Source organism: Somniosus microcephalus, chromosome 20 (genome assembly GCF_052327205.1).
Source record: "Somniosus microcephalus isolate GS21.2 chromosome 20, FLI_Smic_1.0, whole genome shotgun sequence".
In the NCBI taxonomy this organism is placed as follows: domain Eukaryota; kingdom Metazoa; phylum Chordata; class Chondrichthyes; order Squaliformes; family Somniosidae; genus Somniosus; species Somniosus microcephalus.
Genome location: NC_141006.1, coordinates 65,154,261 through 65,173,327, shown reverse-complemented (window position 1 = coordinate 65,173,327; position 19,067 = coordinate 65,154,261). Strand labels below are relative to the sequence as shown.

Genomic DNA, 19,067 nt, shown 5'->3' with positions numbered 1-19,067 from the left:
TGATGGTTGAGGGATAAATGTTGGCCAGGACACATGGAAAACTCCCTCGCTCTTCGTTGCATAGTGTCATAGGATCTTTTACATCTACCCGAGCGGGCAGACAGGGTCTCCGCGGTTTAACATCTCATCTAAAATACGGCACTTCGAACGGAATGCACAACCTTCTGACTCAGAGGCAGTGCTATTACTGAGCCAAGGCTGCGCGGGCTTGGGGGATAATCGTGCAGACAAGAAAGTTCTAACAGTCAAAGCATTAAAATTATGAATACAATGAAGACAGAAAGAATTATTGTCTGCACTTAAAACAGTGTTGCCAACACTTATTTATTGGGCTCGAATTTCCAAGCCCCGCGGAGGCGGGAGTGGGGGGAAAATTGCAGAATCGGTGGGCACGAACCCTTCCCGCCCCCAACCCACCTCCATGCCCGTTTCCCAGGAGGCGGGTACCCGAACTGTGCTGGGAGCCGACTCCCAGAGGCGGGAAGGGGATTAGTGCCAATTAACTGCCTGTTAACAGGTAGTTAACAGGCAGTTTTTGGCCTAATCCCTATTTTTAGCCCCGAAGTGTGGGCTGCCCAGCGGCTCCAAACCACGCCAAGTTAGCGAGTCGGACCGTCGGGCTGAAGGACTTGGAGGGTTCGAGATGTCCGGTGTTCAGGTGAGTGATGGGTGCATGAGTGCAGAGGTAAGTGTGTTTGGTGTGTGAAGTGTTTAAATAAGTTTTACTTACCTTTACTTACTAATGCAGGCTTCCTTCCTTCAGGTCTCGGGAGTCCCTCATCTCACCGGCACAGAAAGCAGAATGGCCACGAGCTGTCAAAAGCTGCAGCCTTCTGCTTTCTGTTCTGGAGAGATTTCTAACTGAGTCTGTGGAGAAGGACTCAAGTTAGAAGTCAGATTGTCAGTGATTGACAGCTTCACAGAGCTGTCAAACGCTGATATTTCATCTGTCAAAAGCTCTTGACAGATGAAATGTCAATCCCTGACATCACCTGTAACCGGGTGTCCCTTAATTGGCCTGCTGAGCCCACTGGGCGGGCTCAACAAGGTCAATCAAGGGAAAATCGCGTGGGTTGGCCACAAATTGATGGAGGCAGGACGACAACCCAAAAAGTGGGAGTCCCGCCTCCATCACGACCCATTGACAAAATCCAGCCCATTGACTTCAAACTATTGCTCTAATGTGTACAGACAAAGGGAATATAACGGAGAAAGCAAAAGTCTCTCTTTCCTCCATATCCATGAATTGTTCGATTAATACAATAGTGCCAACTACTGTAAGTTGGCACTATTAAGTATCAGCCAAAGCTCTATGCTAGCACTCTCATCTGAGTCAGAAGGTTGTGGGTTCAAACCCTACTCTAGAGACTTGCGTACATAATCTAGGCCAACACTTCAGTGCATTTCTGAAGGTGTGCTGCACAGCTGGAGGTGCTGTCTTTTGGATGAGATGTTACAAAGTATTTACAGCACAGAAACAGGCCATTCAGCCCAACAGGTCCATGCCAGTTTTTATGCTCCACCCACCCCTTTTCATCTAACCCCATCAACATATTCTTCTATTCCTTTCTCCTTCATGTGCTTATCTAGCTTCCCCTTGAATGCATCTATGCTATTCGTCTCAATGACTCCCTCTGATAGGAAGTCCCACATTCTAACCACTCTCTGGGTAAAGAAGTTTCTCCTGAATTTCCTTTTGGATTTATTAGTGACTATCTTATATTTATGGCCCATGATTCTGGTCTCCCCCACACATCTTCAACACGTCTATCCTATCAAACCCTTTCATAATCTTGAAGACTTCCATCAGGTCAGTCCTCAGTCTTTTTTCTCGAGAAAAGAGCCCCAGCCTGTTCAATCTTTCCTGATAGGTATAACCTCTCAGTTCTGGTATCATCCATGTAAATCTTCTTGCACTTTCTCCAGTGCCTCCATATCCTTTTTATAATATGGAGACCAGAACTGTGCACAGTACTCCAAGTGTGGTCTAACCAAAGTTCAAAACAAGTTTAACAGAACTTCTCTGCTTTTCAATTCTATTCCTCTAGAAATGAACCCCAGCACTTTGTTTACTTTTTTTAAGGGCTTATTTACTTACCTGCATCGCTACTTTTAGTGATCGGTGTATCTGTATCCTCAGATCCCTCTGTTCCTCCACCCCATTTAGACACTTCTTTTTCCAGGAGTATGTGGCCTCCTTATTCTTCATACCAAAATGTATCATCTCACACTGATCTATATTGAAGTTCATTTGCCAATTACACGCCCAATCTGCAAGTTTATTAATGTCTTCCTGTATTTTGTCACAGTCCCCCCCTCTGTATTAACTAAAAATTATGTAATCTACAAATTTTGAAATTGTACTTCCTAGTCCCGAGTCCAAATCATTTATGTAAACAGTGAACAACAGTGGATCCTTGTGGAACACCATTTGCCAATTTGAGTAACTACGTTAAACCTATGTAATCTGTTAAACATAGGCCCCGTCTGTCCTATCCACTAGATGCAAAAGATCCCAAATACTATTTGAAGAGGAGCTGGGGAGTTCTCTCAGTGTCCTAACATAAGAACATAAGAACATAAGAAATAGGAGCAGGAGTAGGCCAATTGGCCCCTCGAGCCTGCTCCGCCATTCAATAAGATCATGGCTGATCTGATCCTAACCGCCAATCCACTATGACAGGACTATCTCCTGAATCTAACAGCATTAGACACACGAAAACAGGAGCAGGATCAGGCTACACGGCCCCTGGGCCCGCTCCGCTACCCACAGGGCCATGACCTATCCGAACCTAGACTCATGTCCAAATTCCTGCCCGCTCCCCGTAACCCTTAATTCCCTTTTCTACTAGGAAACTGTCTATTTCTGTTTTAAATTTATGTAATGATGTAGCTTCGACAGCTTTTTGGGGCAGCATATTCCATGGGCCTACCACCCTCTGAGTGAAGTAGTTCCTCCTCATCTCAGTTTTGAAAGAGCAGCCCCTTATTCTAAGACTATGCCCCCTAGTTCTAGTTTCACCCATCATCTGGAACATCCTCCCTGCATCCACCCGATCCAACCCCTTCATAATCTTATATGTTTCAATAAGATCGCCTCTCATTCTTCTGAACTCCAATGAGTAGAGTCCCAATCTACTCAACCTCTCCTCATATGTCCATCCCCTCATCCCCGGGATTAATCGAGTGAACCTTCTTTGTACTGACTCGAGAGCAAGTATGTCCTTTCTTAAGTATGGACACCAAAACTGTATGCAGTATTCCAGGTGCGGTCTCACCAATACCTTGTACAACTGAAGCAATACCTCCCTATTTTTATATTCTATCCCCCTAGCAATGAAAGCCAACATTCCATTGGCCTTCTTAATCACTTGCTGCACCTGCATACTAACCTTTTGAGTTTCGTGCACCAGGACCCCCAGATCCCTTTGTACTTCAGTACTTTCAAGTTTCTTGCCATTAAGATAATAACTTGCTCTACGATTTTTCCTGCCAAAGTGCATAACCTCACACTTTCCAGTATTGTATTCCATCTGCCAAATCTCTGCCCACTTACTTAGCCTGTCTATGTCCCCTTGCAGGTTTTTTATGTCCTCCTCACTCACTACTTTCCCTCCCATCTTAGTATCATCTGCAAACTTTGACGTGTTACACTCGGTCCCCTCCTCCAAATCGTTAATATAGATTGTAAAGAGTTGGGGACCCAGCACTGACCCCTGCGGAACACCACTGGTTACTGATTGCCAGTCTGAATATGAACCATTTATCCCAACTCTCTGCCTTCTGTTAGATAGCCAATCCTCTATCCATGCCAGAATATTACCCCCAATCCCGTGATTTTTTATCTTAAGCAATAATCTTTTGTGTGGCACCTTGTCAAATGCCTTTTGGAAGTCTAAATACACTACGTCCACTGGTTCACCTTTATCCACCCTATATGTTACTTCCTCAAAGAACTCCAGCAAATTTGTCAAACATGACTTCCCCTTCATAAAACCATGCTGACTTTGTCTTATTAAATTATGATTATCCAAATGTCCTGTTACTGTCTCCTTAATAATGGACTCCAAAATTTTACCTACCACAGATGTTAGGCTAACCGGTCTATAGTTTCCAGCCTTCTGTCTACTGCCCTTTTTAAATAAGGGTGTTACATTAGCAGTTTTCCAGTCTGCCGGGACCTTTGCTGAGTCCAGGGAGTTTTGGAAGATTATTACCAATGCATCCACAATCCCTACCGCCACTTCCCTCAAAACCCTGGGATGTAAGCCATCAGGTCCAGGTGATTTATCCGCCTTGAGTCCCATTATTTTACCAAGTACTACTTCCTTTGTGATTTTAATCATATTTAGCTCCTCCCCCCCTATAGCCCCCTGCTTGTCAAGTGTTGGGATATTCTTGGTGTCCTCTACTGTAAAGACTGATACAAAATATTCATTCAGTGTTTTTGCCATCTCCATATTTCCCACCATTAATTTCCCGGTCTCATCCTCTAAGGGACCAACATTTACTTTAGCCACCCTTTTTCTTTTTATATAACTATAAAAACTCTTACTATCTGTCTTTATATTTTTTGCTAATTTACTTTCATAATCTATCTTCCCTTTCTTAATCAATCTTTTTGTTATTTTTTGCTGTCTTTTAAAGTTTTCCCAATCCTCTATCCTCCCACTAGATTTGGCTACCTTATATGCCCTTGTTTTTAGTCGAATACTATCCTTAATTTCTTTACTTAGCCACGGATGGCTGTCTTTTCTTTTACACCCTTTTTTTCTCAGTGGAATATACTTTTTTTGGAATTTGTAAAATAACTCCTTAAATGTACACCACTGATCATGTATCGTCTTATCCTTTAACCTATTTTCCCAATCCACTTTACTCAATTCCGCTCTCATACCTTCATAGTCTCCTTTATTCAAGCTTAGCACGCTTGTTTGAGATACAGCCTCCTCGCCCTCTAACTGAATATGGAATTCAACCATGTTATGGTCACTCATTCCAAGGGGATCCTTTACTAGGACATTTTTAATTAATCCTGTCTCGTTACACAGGACCAGATCTAAGGTTGCTTGCCCCCTGGTTGGTTCAGTTACATACTGCTCAAGAAACCCATCCCTAATACACTCAATGAACTCATCCTCAAGGCAGCCCTGCCCAATTTGATTCGTCCAATTTATATGATAGTTAAAATCCCCCATAATTATAGATGTTCCCTTATTACAAGCCTCAACTATTTCCTGATTGATACTCCGTCCAACCGAGTGGCGACTGTTCGGAGGCCTATATACTACACCCACTAGTGTTTTTTTCCCCTTATTATTCCTTATCTCCACCCAAACTGTTTCATTATCCTGATCCTTTGACCCAATATCATTTCTCTGTATTACAGTGATTCCTTCCTTTATTAACATAGCCACCCCACCTCCCCTTCCTTCCTGCCTGTCCTTCCTGATTGTTAAATAACCTGGTATGTTTAATTCCCAGGCATTGTCACCCTGCAGCCATGTTTCTGTAATGGCCACAAGATCATACCCATATGTAGCTATTTGTGCCTTTAACTCGTCTATTTTGTTACGAATGCTACGTGCATTCAGATAGAGAACTTTCAAATATGTTTTGTGACACTTAGTTCCTGCTATTGCCCTTTTTATTACTTTACCTTTTACTCCACACCTTCTACCCCTTCCTGACACGCTCTGGTTTTTAATTTCCCCACTGCTACCTAAGTCTTTGACCTTCTCTGTTGTCATTTTTATTATTTGCTCTCTAGGAACCTCCCCCCCACTAGTTAGTTTAAAGCCCTCTCTACAGCCCTAGTTATATGATCCGCCAGGACTCTAGTCCCAGCACTGGCCAAGTGAAGCCCGTCCCAACGGAACAGCTCCCTCCTGTCCCAGTACTGGTGCCAGTGTCCCAGGGAGCAAAACCCATTTCTCCCACACCAGTCTTTGAGCCACGCATTTAACTCTCTTATTTTATTTGTCCTAGCCAAATTCGCTCGTGGCTCAGGTAATAATCCAGAGATTATTACCCTTGTGGTTCTGCTTTTTAATTTGGCCCCTAGCTGCTCAAACTCCCTCAGCAGAACCTCCTTCCTTGTCCTATCTATGTCGTTGGTACCAACATGGACCACGACAACTGGATCCTCCCCCTCCCACTCCAAGTTTCTGTCCAGCCCAGAGGAGATGTCCTTAACCCTGGCACCGGGTAGGCAACACAGCCTACGGGACTCTCGCTCTTGGCTGCAGAGAACTCTATCTATCCCCCTAATAATACTATCCCCTACCACTACAACATTTCTATTTACTCCCCCCTCTTGCATGGCCCCCCTCTCCACGGTGCTGTGGCCAGGTTGCTCATCCTCCCTGCAGCCCCTGCTTCCGTCTCCACAGGGAGTAAGAAGCTCGAACCTGTTGGACAAGAGCAAGGGCTGCGGCTCCTCCAACACTACCTTCTGGATCCCCGTACCTGCCTCACTCGTGGTCACACCGTCCTGTCCCTGACCATGGGCTACATCTGAATTAATTAACTTCATAGGTGTGACCACCTCCTGAAACACAGAGTCCAGGTACTTCTCCCCCTCCCTGATGTGTCGCAGTATCTGAAGCTCAGACTCCAGCTCATCAACACGGAGCTGGAGATCCTGTAGCAGCAGACACTTGTCACAGATGTAATCACCGTTAGCCTCAATGGGGTCTACCGGCTCCCACATCTCGCAACAGTAACACATCATCTGCTCCATTCTATGTAATTAATTATAAATTTTTATTTAATTAATTGGATTTAGATTAAATCAATCCCTCTAAATTACACCAGTTTAATGGTTAACCAACTGTCTCTCTTACAGCACAGACCCTAGAAAAAAACCGCCGAATTTAAGCTTGTAATAAAAAGAAAAAATACTCACCAACCAATCCAACCAATCACTTACCTGCTTCCTGGTGACGTCACTCTTGGATTATTTTTTACCTCTCTCCTCTGCTGTTGATTTGGTATGCCTCTGGTCGCTGCCGCTGGTTTTTATGCCGGGTTATAGCTCCTCCTCCTGACCTCACTGCTCACTCCTAGGTCCGATGCTGGTCTCGGGCCTCTGGTCGCTGCCGCTGGTTTTTATGCCGGGTTATAGCTCCTCCTCCTGACCTCGCTGCTCACTCCTAGGTCCGATGCTGGTCTCGGGCCTCTGCCGCTGGTTTTTATGCCGGGTTATAGCTCCTCCTCCTGACCTCGCTGCTCACTCCTAGGTCCGATGCTGGTCTCGGGCCTCTGGTCGCTGCCGCTGGTTTTTATGCCGGGTTATAGCTCCTCCTCCTGACCTCGCTGCTCACTCCTAGGTCCGATGCTGGTCTCGGGCCTCTGGTCGCTGCCGCTGGTTTTTATGCCGGGTTATAGCTCCTCCTCCTGACCTCGCTGCTCACTCCTAGGTCCGATGCTGGTTATTCCTCAAAATTGTTCTGATCATTTATCTCATTGCTGTTTGTGGGACCTTGCTGTGTGAATTGGCTGCCGCATTTCCCTACCTTATGAATGTGACTACACTTCAAAAAGTACTTCATTGGCCGTGAAGTGCTTTGGGGCATCTTGAGGTTGTGAAAGGTGCTATAGAAATGCAAGTTCTTTCTTTCTGTAACTTATTAACAATGCTTTTTAAAACACAATTCAGTCATAAAAAGGACAAGTTTTATACAGGCAACTCTACTTAACTGAATGGGAACTGTAAAGAGAGAAAGACTTGCATTTATATAGCGCCTTTCATGACCATCGGACGTCCCAAAGCGCTTTACAGCCAATGAAGTACTTTTTAAAAAAAAGTGTAGTCACTGTTGTAATGTAGGAAATCCCAAACTACTTTCACTTTCTAAGCAATGGTATACGTTAACCTGTCTTTTTACTTTACAGGTGCATTTCCAGCAATTCTGTTTTATTATAGATTTCCAATATGTGCAGCCATTTTAGTTATAGCATTCTAAATCATTCCTTTTAATTAAGTATTAACTGCAAAAATCATGTGCACCTTCACTGGACTTTTCCATTGAGAGAAAACAATGATGCAAGTCAAATAACTAAATCAATAAACTTTGGATAAGCCCATGCTTATGATATATAATGACAAATAATCCACCATTTATAAATATAACAATTATTCTTACCCTGTCACTCGATTACGAATAATTTTTACACTTATTACAGTTTCACCCATTGTGGCAAACGCTCTGGAGATAAAATGTTCGTCCATGTAATTTTCCAACTGCAAAAAAAAGTACAGAATTAGGCCAAAAGTTACTTCAGTGTGCATCAGGTTAGTAGGACAGAAATTGAAGTTAAAGCAAATAGTTTCAATTTTAGATATTAGGCAGAAATTTTGTGCTCAAAGGCCAGTAACTGGCAAATTATTCCAAACAGTTAGAGGTGCTCAGGATGCAGTTGGATGTTGACTGGGAGATCTAGGTTGCCTTTTCTCATCCTGATTTTAAAAAAAAATGTTATTCGGGTGAAAGTTTATACTCATTGCTCCAGAACAAAACTACCACTTAAAAAGGAATTGTCTAAACTACTCCCCTATGACAACACCCACCCAACTTTCTCCACTTGCTACTCCCTCGGGCCACACACCCTTCGGCATCCAGGTGGATGTGTGCATTCTGTCCCCAGGCCACTGTCAATCCTGTTCTTAACCAGTCACCAGGAGCCACAGAACAGCCTCCTGACTTTCCCTCATCCTTCTGAGGAGCCACCTGTCGCCTACTCTGTGTCTGCCTGCATCTAAGGTTAAGTGAAATGAGGGAAACTGAATCAGTGCCCATAATGCATTGGCACCACATGCTGGTGCTCCATAGCACAGTTCCTGCACACTGCAGAATAGATTGCTTACTTAAAAGCCTGTGCTCTCAACTGTAATCTACACACCCAGGGAAACCGCCTAGAAAGACCAGTTAGAACACTTCAGTATTGTATTGGGGAGGGGTTGAAGATATGAAAAAGTAGGTTACCTATCATCCTCTTAGCTGGGGATGGGGAGAAAAAAAAAAGTCAACTACATTTTAATAATGGACATGGTGGTGTTGTGGTTATGTTACTGGGCTAATAATCCAGAGAACGCAAGTTCAAATCCCACCATGGCAGTTTTGAGAATTTGAACTCAATTTTAATAAAACTTGGTACCGGTAAAAGTTACAATGAAGCTGTCGTTAAGAACCCAACAGGTTCATTAATGTCCTTACCCGGCCTGGCCTATATGTGGCTCCAGCTGCACACCAGAGCGGTTGACTCTTAACTGTCCTCTGAAATGGCCTAGCAAGCCACTCAGTAGGGATGACAATAGGTGGCAATAAATGCTGGCCTTGCCAAAAATAACAAAAGAGGTGCAACCCTCTGGATGAATCAGTTTGACATTTCCTACAACTGCCATTCTGCAACCTCTGAGAGATTGGCAATATTCTATCAGTAGGAAAGCGTCCTGAGCATTGCCAACAGCCGGTGAGGAATGTCAAGGATTTTAACATACAGGATGGCGATGGAGGTGGGCAACCTCAAACACGCGCTCCACGGAGTCAGACCTGCCAATACACCGTGGCAGCTGACATAGCAAAAATGGGAAACGTTGACACCAAAACATGACATAGAAAATATGAACAAGAGGAAGTAAAGGACAGGAAGTGGGTGTCCTACACAAGATGTTTAATAGGTATCATTTACATTAAATAAACATTATTTACCTTCAAATATTTGCAAATAAATATATTTATAAATATATATCAATGAATTTGATAATTACACTACATATCTAGAATTTACAGTTACATATTTTTGTACATGCTAAAGCTATTGAGCGTTAAGTCGATATTAATGATAATGATGCTTTGCCAGTGGGCCTAAGTGGTCTATCTTGCAGGATTCAGCTCCCCCCCGGAGGCTCTGCTGGCCCGGGTGCCGGCGGCCCCCTGCCCGAGGTCGGCAGCTGGCGATAACCCTGGCAACGCGGCGCCCGCCGTCCTCACACTTACATCGCCCATCCACAGACTCCGCGACATCTTCCTCCCCGTGCGCTTTTAATTGCTCTTTCTCTCTCTATAATTTATTCCGAGATCCGTTTGTGGGTGGGGTGTGAATTAAAATATATACACCGGCTCCGAAAGACAAATGGAGGAAGGGGGGAGTGGGAGAGGGGGGGGGGGAAGCAAAGAGCGAGCCTCGGTCAGCCGTCCCCTCACTGCACTCGCCTTCCGCCCGAGCCCTGAACACAGGCGGCGTCTGCCCACCACCTCCTCCTCCTTTACCCACCCCCTGCCCCGCACCACAGCGCCACCCGCAGCGGCGGAGGACTCGCTGCTTGATTATTTGACGGCCGACCAAAAATAAAACTTGGCCAATGTTTGGGGTGGGGGGGTCTGATTTAGTGCCAGCTGTGTCTCAGCAGGTAGCACCCTCACCTCAGAGTCGCCAAGTTTTTGTGGGTTCAAGTTGCGCTCCAACAACGCGAGCACGAGAATCTTGCCTGGCACTGTGGGAGGTGCCATCGCTCGGATGAGATGTTAAACCGAAGCCCCTTCTGTTCCCACAGGTGCGCGTATAAGAGCCTATGCCTCTAGTTTGAAGAAGAGCGGGGGAAGTTATCCCCGGTGTCCTCAACAATATTTATCCCTCAACCAACATAACAAAAACAGATGATCTGTTCATTGTCACATTGCTGTTTGTGGGAGCTTGCTATGCACAAATTGGCTGCCGCATTTCCTACATCACAACAGTGGCTACACTTCAAAAGCACTCCAATGGCTGTAAAGCGCTTCCGCAGGTCCTGAGGTGGCACAAGGCACTATAGAAATGCAAATTTTTCTTTTCTAATATGACAAAAGCAATATACTGTGGCTGCTGGAAATCAGTAATAAAAACAAAAAATGCTAGACGTATTCAGCAGGCAAAGCAGCATCTACAAGGGATCTACAAGAAACGTAAGCAGCCTAAATATAAACAAAACAGAAAAAGTGAGCATAGGAAAGAATAAAGTAAGGGAGGACATTGACGGCAAGGGAGCAAATAGAGTTATAGAACAGGAGTCTAAAGATGGTTAAACATAAAGCAAGAGGAAATCCTATTAAAATAAGTTAAACTGTCTCTACAGCAATGCACACAGTGTCCGTAATAAAACCGGGGTGCTGGAGGCAATTATGCATTAGGAGGAACCAGATGTAGTAGGGATTACTGAGACATGGCTACAGAAAAATCAGGACTGGGAATTAAACATTGTAGGGTATAACATATTTAGAAAATATAGAGAGAGGAAAAAGGGGAGGTGGAGTAGCTGTACTTATTAGGGATAACATAATGGCAGTAGAAAAAAGGGACATAGATATCAGCAAGACAAAAATAGAATCCATATGGAGAGAGATAAAATATAATAAAGGATCAATCACACTAATAGGCATAGTCTACAGACCACCTAATAGTGGAAAGGAGGTAGAGGAAGAAATATACAGACAAATTAGAGAAATTAGTAAAAAACATAGAATAATAATCATGGGGGATTTCAACTACCCCAAGCACTAGGGTTTATTTCCAGAGGGATAGAATTGAAAAGTAGGGAAGTTATGCTAAACCTGTATTGAATCTTGGTTAGACCACAGGTTGAGCGTCCTGAATCCGGCAACCTCAGGAGCGAGGCTGAGCCAGTTTTCGTGTTTTTCCGGATTTCGGAACGTGTTTCTGATGTCCGAAGTCCAAAAATATCGCAACCTGGGATCGGGAGTTTCCGGACTTCGGACATCAGAAACACGTTCCGAGTCCGGAAATGCCTGAACTGCTCTGCATAGCGCTGACGCGTTTCTCCGTCCCCTCCCCTTCTGCTAAAGGGGAGGGACGCTGCAAGCTCTGCAGAGCATCCGATGGCCCACACTAGGCCACCAGGGCTGCGTGGTGCCATGGCTGCAGCCTGGCGGAAACACTTAGTGGAGCTGTGCAGATTAAGGAGGCTAAAACACAACACTAAAGTATTATTGCATCACTCGCATTTTTCATAGGATTTTTCCAAAAAAGACAACAAAAGTTAATGGCTTTTTGAAGTATAGGTTGAGCGTCCAAAATCCAGAGTTCCGGATTCCAGAACATTTTGCCACCAATCGTCCCGGAGTCCGAAACTCCGGATTTTGGACGCTCAACCTGTACTGCTTACAGTTCTGGTTGTCATATTATAAAAGGATATAGAGGCACTGGAGAGAGTGCAGAGATTTACAAGGATGATACCAGAAATGCGAGGGTATACATATCAGGAAAGGATGAACAGGCTGGATCTCTTTTATCTTGAAAAAAGGTAGAGGGGTGAGCTAACAGGGGTCTTTAAAATTATGAAATGTTTTGATAGAGTGGATACAGAGAGAAGTTTCCACTTGTGGGAAGAGCATAACTAGAGGCCATCAATATAAGATAGTCACCAAGAAATCCAATAGGGAATTCAGAAGAAACCTCTTTACCCAGAGTGGCGAGAATGTGGAACTTGCTACCACAGGGAGTGGTTGAAGCGAATAGTATAGATGCATTTAAGGGGAGAAAGGAATAGAGGGTTACGCTGATAGATTTAGATGAGGAAAGATGGGAGGAGGCTCGAGTGGAGCATAAACGCAGGCATGGACTGGTTGGGTCGAATGGCCTGTTTCTGTGCCATATATATCCTATGTAATCCATCTGCGGAGAAACAGAGCCAACGTTGCAGGTCGTTGATTTAGATTGTAAGTTTATTTTATTGGTTTTGTTAAATTTTAGACTATGTTTAAATTGTCCTATTAATTGTCCCTGCTGACAGGGCAGGGGGCTGACATTTGATTCTCTGAAGACTGGGACTACCCCAAATGTCATCTCAAGTTATTGGATTGACCTGCTGGGCTTTCTAGTTTTTTCCAATTTAAATTTATCTGGGATGCTGACAGGATTAGCTAGTGGTGATGAGTAATCCTAGTGTGCAGCATTTGACTTGCATGTTTAGAAGATTGAGGTGACTGGTTCACTACAAGCTGTTCTCTGTAGGCCCTTCCATCAGACTTCAGGTGGACATCTGAAACGTACCTGATGAGAAACTGGCGACTTGCAATGACAACTGCTGGAGGGTATTCCCTGGATGCTGGGTATGAGAGCTCAGTGCCTACCATTTGGAGAGGCAAGCAGCTGCTGCTGATGCTCTGTACCTCCATATAAAATGGGCATCATATATGTCTATGCTATGGTCAGAGGATGGAGGGTTGAACTTGTGTTTGTATTGTATTGTAATAACAGGTCAACTTGTCAAACAGGTCCTCACTCATAGATTTTTCACTAAATTTCTATGGAAAACAATCCCCAACAACTGTTGAAAGTTAATATACAAAATAACTGGTTCACTTATAAAAACTGAATCTATCAAAACACACAGTAAATGAAACTCAATGTAACAGGTCTTTTTTCCTTCCCATCAGTTACAAATTACTTTTATATGTCATACTACAGGTTTTAATCAGTCGGGGAAAAATCAATTTCACCTCTCGTTTAAAAGCAATTATCATTTGCAACAAAAAAGCAATATAAATATACCCACAGTTTATAGAAACACCAATGAAAATGTTATAGTTGATGGAGATAAATATATCAAATACAACTATTTGTGGGAAATGTACAAAAAACAAAATAAATGAACTATGTAATAGAATCGAAGTTATATGAAAATACAACAAACTGATCAGTCTCCTTATTAAAACTTGTGGAATTTTGCTGGCTTCATAAAAGTACAATTTCTCTTTTGCCTACCAGTTTCTATAGTACTCTAGCTCTCACTCCACTCAATAATATAGCCAAGCACTCACACTGCTGTTTCAACTTTCAACTGGGTGTATATAAAGACACACTGAAGAAATATTCCCTTCCACATTGGTCATGGAGAAAGTTATTCAGATGGGTCAAGATGATCAAAGGATTACTGAATCCTAATTTTTTGGGAATTAATAAAAAATCAAAAAGCAAGGAAGGTCTGCTCCTTTAAGTCCTCAACTGGAGTATGGTGTCCACTTCTGATCCCCATACTTTAGGAAGGATGTCACTGCCTTGGAGAGGGTGTAGAGGAGATTTACCAGAATGATACCAGGGATGAAGGACTTCAATTATGTGGAGAGACTAGAGAAGCTGGGATTGTTCTCCTTAGAGCAGAGGTTAAGGAGAGATTTAATAGGGATGTTCAAAATTAGGAGAGGTTTTGATAGAGTAAATAAGGAGAAACTGTTTCCACTGGCAAGAGGGTCAGTAAACAGAGGACACAGATTAAAACCAGTAGAGGAAATTTTTCCTTTTTAAAACACAGCTAATTATTAGGATCTGGAATGCGCTGCCTGAAAGCGTGGTGGAAGCAGATTAAATAGTAACTTTTAAAAGGGAATTGGATAGATACTTGAAAAGGAACAATTTGCAGGGCTATAGGGAAAGAGTGGGATTAATTGGATAGCTCTTTCAAAGAGCCAGCAGAACCACAATGGGTCGAATGGCCTCCTTCTGTGCTGCAAGACTATTATTCTATGCTAATCACATGTAGTCTACTCCTTAGAATTCAAATGTTTTTGTTTGCACTAAAAAAAATTGAATTATGCAGTATTTCAAATTTAGTAACAAGTAACATATGAAAATAAGAATTTAGTTCAAAAAATTTAATTCAGATTATTTCAATTAAGCGGCTTTGAATTCAGAGTAGGCGGCAGTTAAGATCCTCAAATCAAGTTTGAAATACAAATATTTCATTACGAAAGCTAGTTTCACAAAATTGGTACAGGGTATTGGGATTACAATACCATAATTGACATTTTCCTAGCTGTAAATATTCTGGGCCATTGGGCTTCCACAGTCTGATCTATTGGATTTAATATCACTTGCAAGCATTGATCATATCCCAGTTTTGAAATTTAGCCATTTGGGGGCAGGTTGGAACAGAAAAGATGGTCATACCATAGCACAACTGAGTGTAAATTTGCTTGTAGTTGAACACTTGCTGAAAGGATAGTTATTAATCAAATGACAATATTTAAACTGTCAGTAACTCAGTTTCTAAGATAATAGTGCTTCTGTATTACCGGTTTTCTTTCAGTAACTTTTTAGCCACCTTTCTTAAAAATGTCTCAGTTCAGGAGAAAGTACCCAATGTAAATATAACCTGCAACAGTAAGTACACACAAAAACTCAAAGCGCTTGAGGTCAGGTCATGTCATATAATGTAGGATTATACAAAGAACAAACGTTCATTTATAAATTCTTGAACCAAATCTCAAACTCGTATTACAAACCACCCACTGCTCTGCCTTCATCTTATTTGCAAAATTGTGCAATTAATCAATCTTTGCAGAAATGGATCAATTGCATCATGATCTTAGTACAGACATTTTATTTCTGTCACTGTGAAAGTGTGAAAGAAAAACAGAGCAATGCTACAATTAGTTATCAACTTGCAATTGTACAGGATGCCAAATGGTATTATGCAAATAAGTGGGACTCAAACTGAATGCCACAATTTTATAAAATCTTTTTAAATAAACCTCGTCAGTTTATGCTTACATTGGAAATAGGCAGATAATTCAGATTTTAGGTGTCCTGAGCAATTAAGCCTATTGTGCAAAGTACCATACAACAAATGCTTGCCTAGTCCCAAAATGGTTAGCAGATAACCTCAAATCAATACAACAGTAATTCTTTCTGCCGCAGTTTGCTCATCATGAATTTGAAGGTAGTCACATTTTTAGTTTTGCATTTTATTTTTTCTCATGGCTTTTGTAGAAAACAAACTTATGACCAACCTACATATTTGTAACTGGACATCACCTGTCTGAATGAGAAAAAACCTGAAATTGCAGGTTTACATAAAACATACATTTATTCTCAAAATTTTTAAGTCTGCACCAAATACAAGCCTGCTGAAAAACTAAGGATAATGCCTCGATGTATCCTCCTGTATTTTCAAAGGAGACTGGTCACACAAAAAATAATTCTGTTAGCTACCAATTACAATAATGGCCACCCCACATCCTCACATCTACAGTATTTAAAAAAAACTACAATCAACCATTGAAGCACAAAACAGTGTTCAAGATCACACAAGTTACCATACTGAAGTTGAGGGCTGAAAAGATTAAAGGTGATGTAACACATGTGCATTTACATCCGTTGGTCGAAAAATAACATTAAGATTTGGTCAAGTGAAGCACAGGAAAGAAAACAAGCAGATAATAAAGCAGGTAACATACTATAATAAAGCAATAACAGTCTTTTGGTTTTATTTTGCATCATCTCCTCCCCTTCCATTCTATTTTTCTTAGGTTTCACATTTGAGTGCACTGGCCAGTTTTTGCTGCAATTGATCCAGACTTGCAACCTTTGGGTAACATGGTGAGGCTTCTCCTTCCCAGAGGGTCCTGCCCACCCTACTGCACTCATTTGAGAAACTGATAAAAACTAACAATGTAGGCGTATCACATTTTAAGCGAGTTTGCAAAAGATCGTGGGTGGAACCTCAAGTGTCTCACATTAGTGCTACACAACACAGATAGCGCAGGATCAAACTGGTGAACATTGCAGGTAACAGCAAATAATGGTACATCTTTCAAAGATAATGCTAGGTCCCACAAAGGTGCTTTTTTCTTCCTTTCACCCTTACCTAGCACTTTTGTCTTATCACTCTTTGAATTTTCGTGGAATCACTATTCTCGATTTTCCTCACCCTGTACTCTATGGGCCTTGGTCCTTCATCGAGATTTCAGTTTTTTTAAAAATGCAGATGCAGTGTGCTGCCATCCACACCTCATCTATAGGCTAGTTCAGCCAAGTGCAGAAAACTGCAAGAACAGTGCAGTGCACTAATAATTTCCACACATTAAGTGCACGTCCAGGGAGAGGGTTCCAAGCAAACAGCAATTGGGAGGTCAAATAAACCTGGGATGGTGGGGAGGGTTGTGGAAGAAATGTGAAATCAAAGTACATCTTCAGAAACATCTGTCCTAAATGACCAGGATTGACATAAATTCACATCTTTATCAATCCCATTTGTACTTTTGGAACATGGGGTTCTTCATTGCTATTTTTTCTATTTCTCAAAATGCAGAATCACAATTAAAAAAAAAAAGTTGGTTGGCAATCTCAAGCACAAATGGATTGTTCCCATCATACACAGAACTGAACATTGGGCTGGGACTACCTATTCCATACCTGACTCAAACAGCAAGTTTCAGTTTTTTTTCCATAAATAGAAGTAGTCAGCATTCCAAAGCTTCTCTATTAAACGAGTCTCTCATCTTAGCATATTTCTCATAAAAATCCACTCTTCATGAAGACACAAAGATGCAAGCTCAGTGCCGGCTAGTGAATATACTTCTTCGCGTTCGCTCTGTTCTAAATCACTTGAGCATTTTAAATACTGGGATGAATTTCAACCAGTCTGGGCAAGACATGATTAACCATAAAATAAAATCTGAAACGCTCGTCAATGCACAAGTCCATCAGCATTGAAGGGCTCCACCCGAAACATTAATCTGTCTTTTCTCTTGCTGATGTTGACTGACCTGGTCTGTTTTTCCAGCTTTTAAATAGCAAATTTAACAGCAGTTGCAGTTTTTCATTTTACCTGTAATGATTAACCTCCAGATCAAGGTGGTCAGATTTGAAGGTTAATGTCACTCAAAACTGATTTGATCATAAAAATGAATAGCTCAATTTATAGGATTGCAAACATTTGGTTTAGTGATCCATGTTTTTATTAACTATGGCAAATCTTTAGGAAAAGGCCGTTCATGTAACTCAACCAGTTGTGTTGATGATTTCGCACTTTTGTTTTAGAACATTTCTTAAAACTATTTAAAATTTTTAAAGAAACAACTTGCATTTAAAAAGCATCGTTAATGACCTCAAAACATCTCAAGATGCTTTACAGCCAATGACGTAAATTTGAAGTGTAGTTACTGCTGTGACGTAATGCCGCAGCCAATTTTCAGATAGCAAGGTCCCACAAACAGCAACAAAATAAATGAGATCATCTGTTTGAGGGAATAAATGTTGGCCAGGGCTCCTGCTCTTCTTGGAATGGTTCAATTGATCGTTTACGTCCACTCGAGGGGGCAAACAGGGCCTCGGTTTAATGTCTTATCAGAAAGACTGGACCGCCGACATTGCAGCTATCCCCACTGCAGTGTCAGCCTAGATTATGATCTCCTGTCATTAAGTATTTCAGACTTTCTCTGATCATTTGACCTATTATTTCATAAAGTTAATTTTAAAAATGGAGAAAAATCAGTAATACATCCTCAGCCACACACAACACACCAAAAGGAACTCTTTGTCTTCAAGTTAATTCATCGTCCCGCAACACAAAAGGCACACTGGTGTTAGCCTAGGTATTTAAAAATCTAAACAGTTTGCGTGTAATAATAGACCTTGCAGCACAAACCAATGCAGGTAATGTTTGAAGGGCTAATTTTTTTTGCAAAAAAAAATTGAGTGGTTTTAATTTCACAACTTGACTATTTCATAATAAACACAACAAAAATGTTCACAATGGTTTCATTTCACAACAAAAACACAGACAAGAATAAAGCCCATTGGAAAATTACCTGCCTTCAGAATGAATTTCTCTTTAAAGTAGTTTGAAAAATGAGGTTCTAGAAACTGGTTGTCTACAAAATATTGTAACCAGTGAGTTTCATTCCAGAACAGAATCACACAGTGATCAAAATGGGCCAAACTGTAATTATGGAAACCAGTTAAAGATCACTCAGTAACCCACTGGAGTAAATCATAAATAGGGAAAGTAATCTGACTTGGTGTAACATCTTGCAAATTTCTACACTTACCACATGTAGTGCAATTTGCTCTCCGAGTGCTGCAATTTTACACACAGTGTCCCGGAAGCAATGAAAATCACAGTTTCAGAGTGTATCTAAGCAATAATAAATCACTTGCTCTAATTATAAATACAGTGCACAGGTAACTTCAGTGCTCTGTTTTCCCTACTAATCCAGAAAGCCAGATGTAAAAACGTGGAGCCCCTCACCCATTATCCTATTCTAGACACGGAAACAAAGCACAAG

The 19,067-nt window shown here is 41.8% G+C and overlaps 1 protein-coding gene across 5 annotated transcripts in view; it reads right to left on the bottom strand.

Moving 5' to 3' along the window:
- LOC147103359 (tRNA selenocysteine 1-associated protein 1-like) overlaps window positions 1-10,273 on the bottom strand; it is a 35,874-nt gene extending 25,601 nt beyond the window's left edge. For all 5 annotated transcript variants that reach the window (XM_085962861.1, XM_085962862.1, XM_085962858.1 and 2 more), the window contains exons 1-2: window positions 10,002-10,273; window positions 8,148-8,245 (exon numbers count right to left, since the gene is read on the bottom strand). In XM_085962861.1, coding sequence (XP_085818987.1) covers window positions 8,148-8,245; window positions 10,002-10,028 — 125 coding nt within the window. In that variant the 5' untranslated portion in view covers window positions 10,029-10,273. The remainder of the gene's footprint in view (window positions 1-8,147; window positions 8,246-10,001) is intronic.
- Between the last annotated feature and the right edge of the window lie 8,794 nt (window positions 10,274-19,067).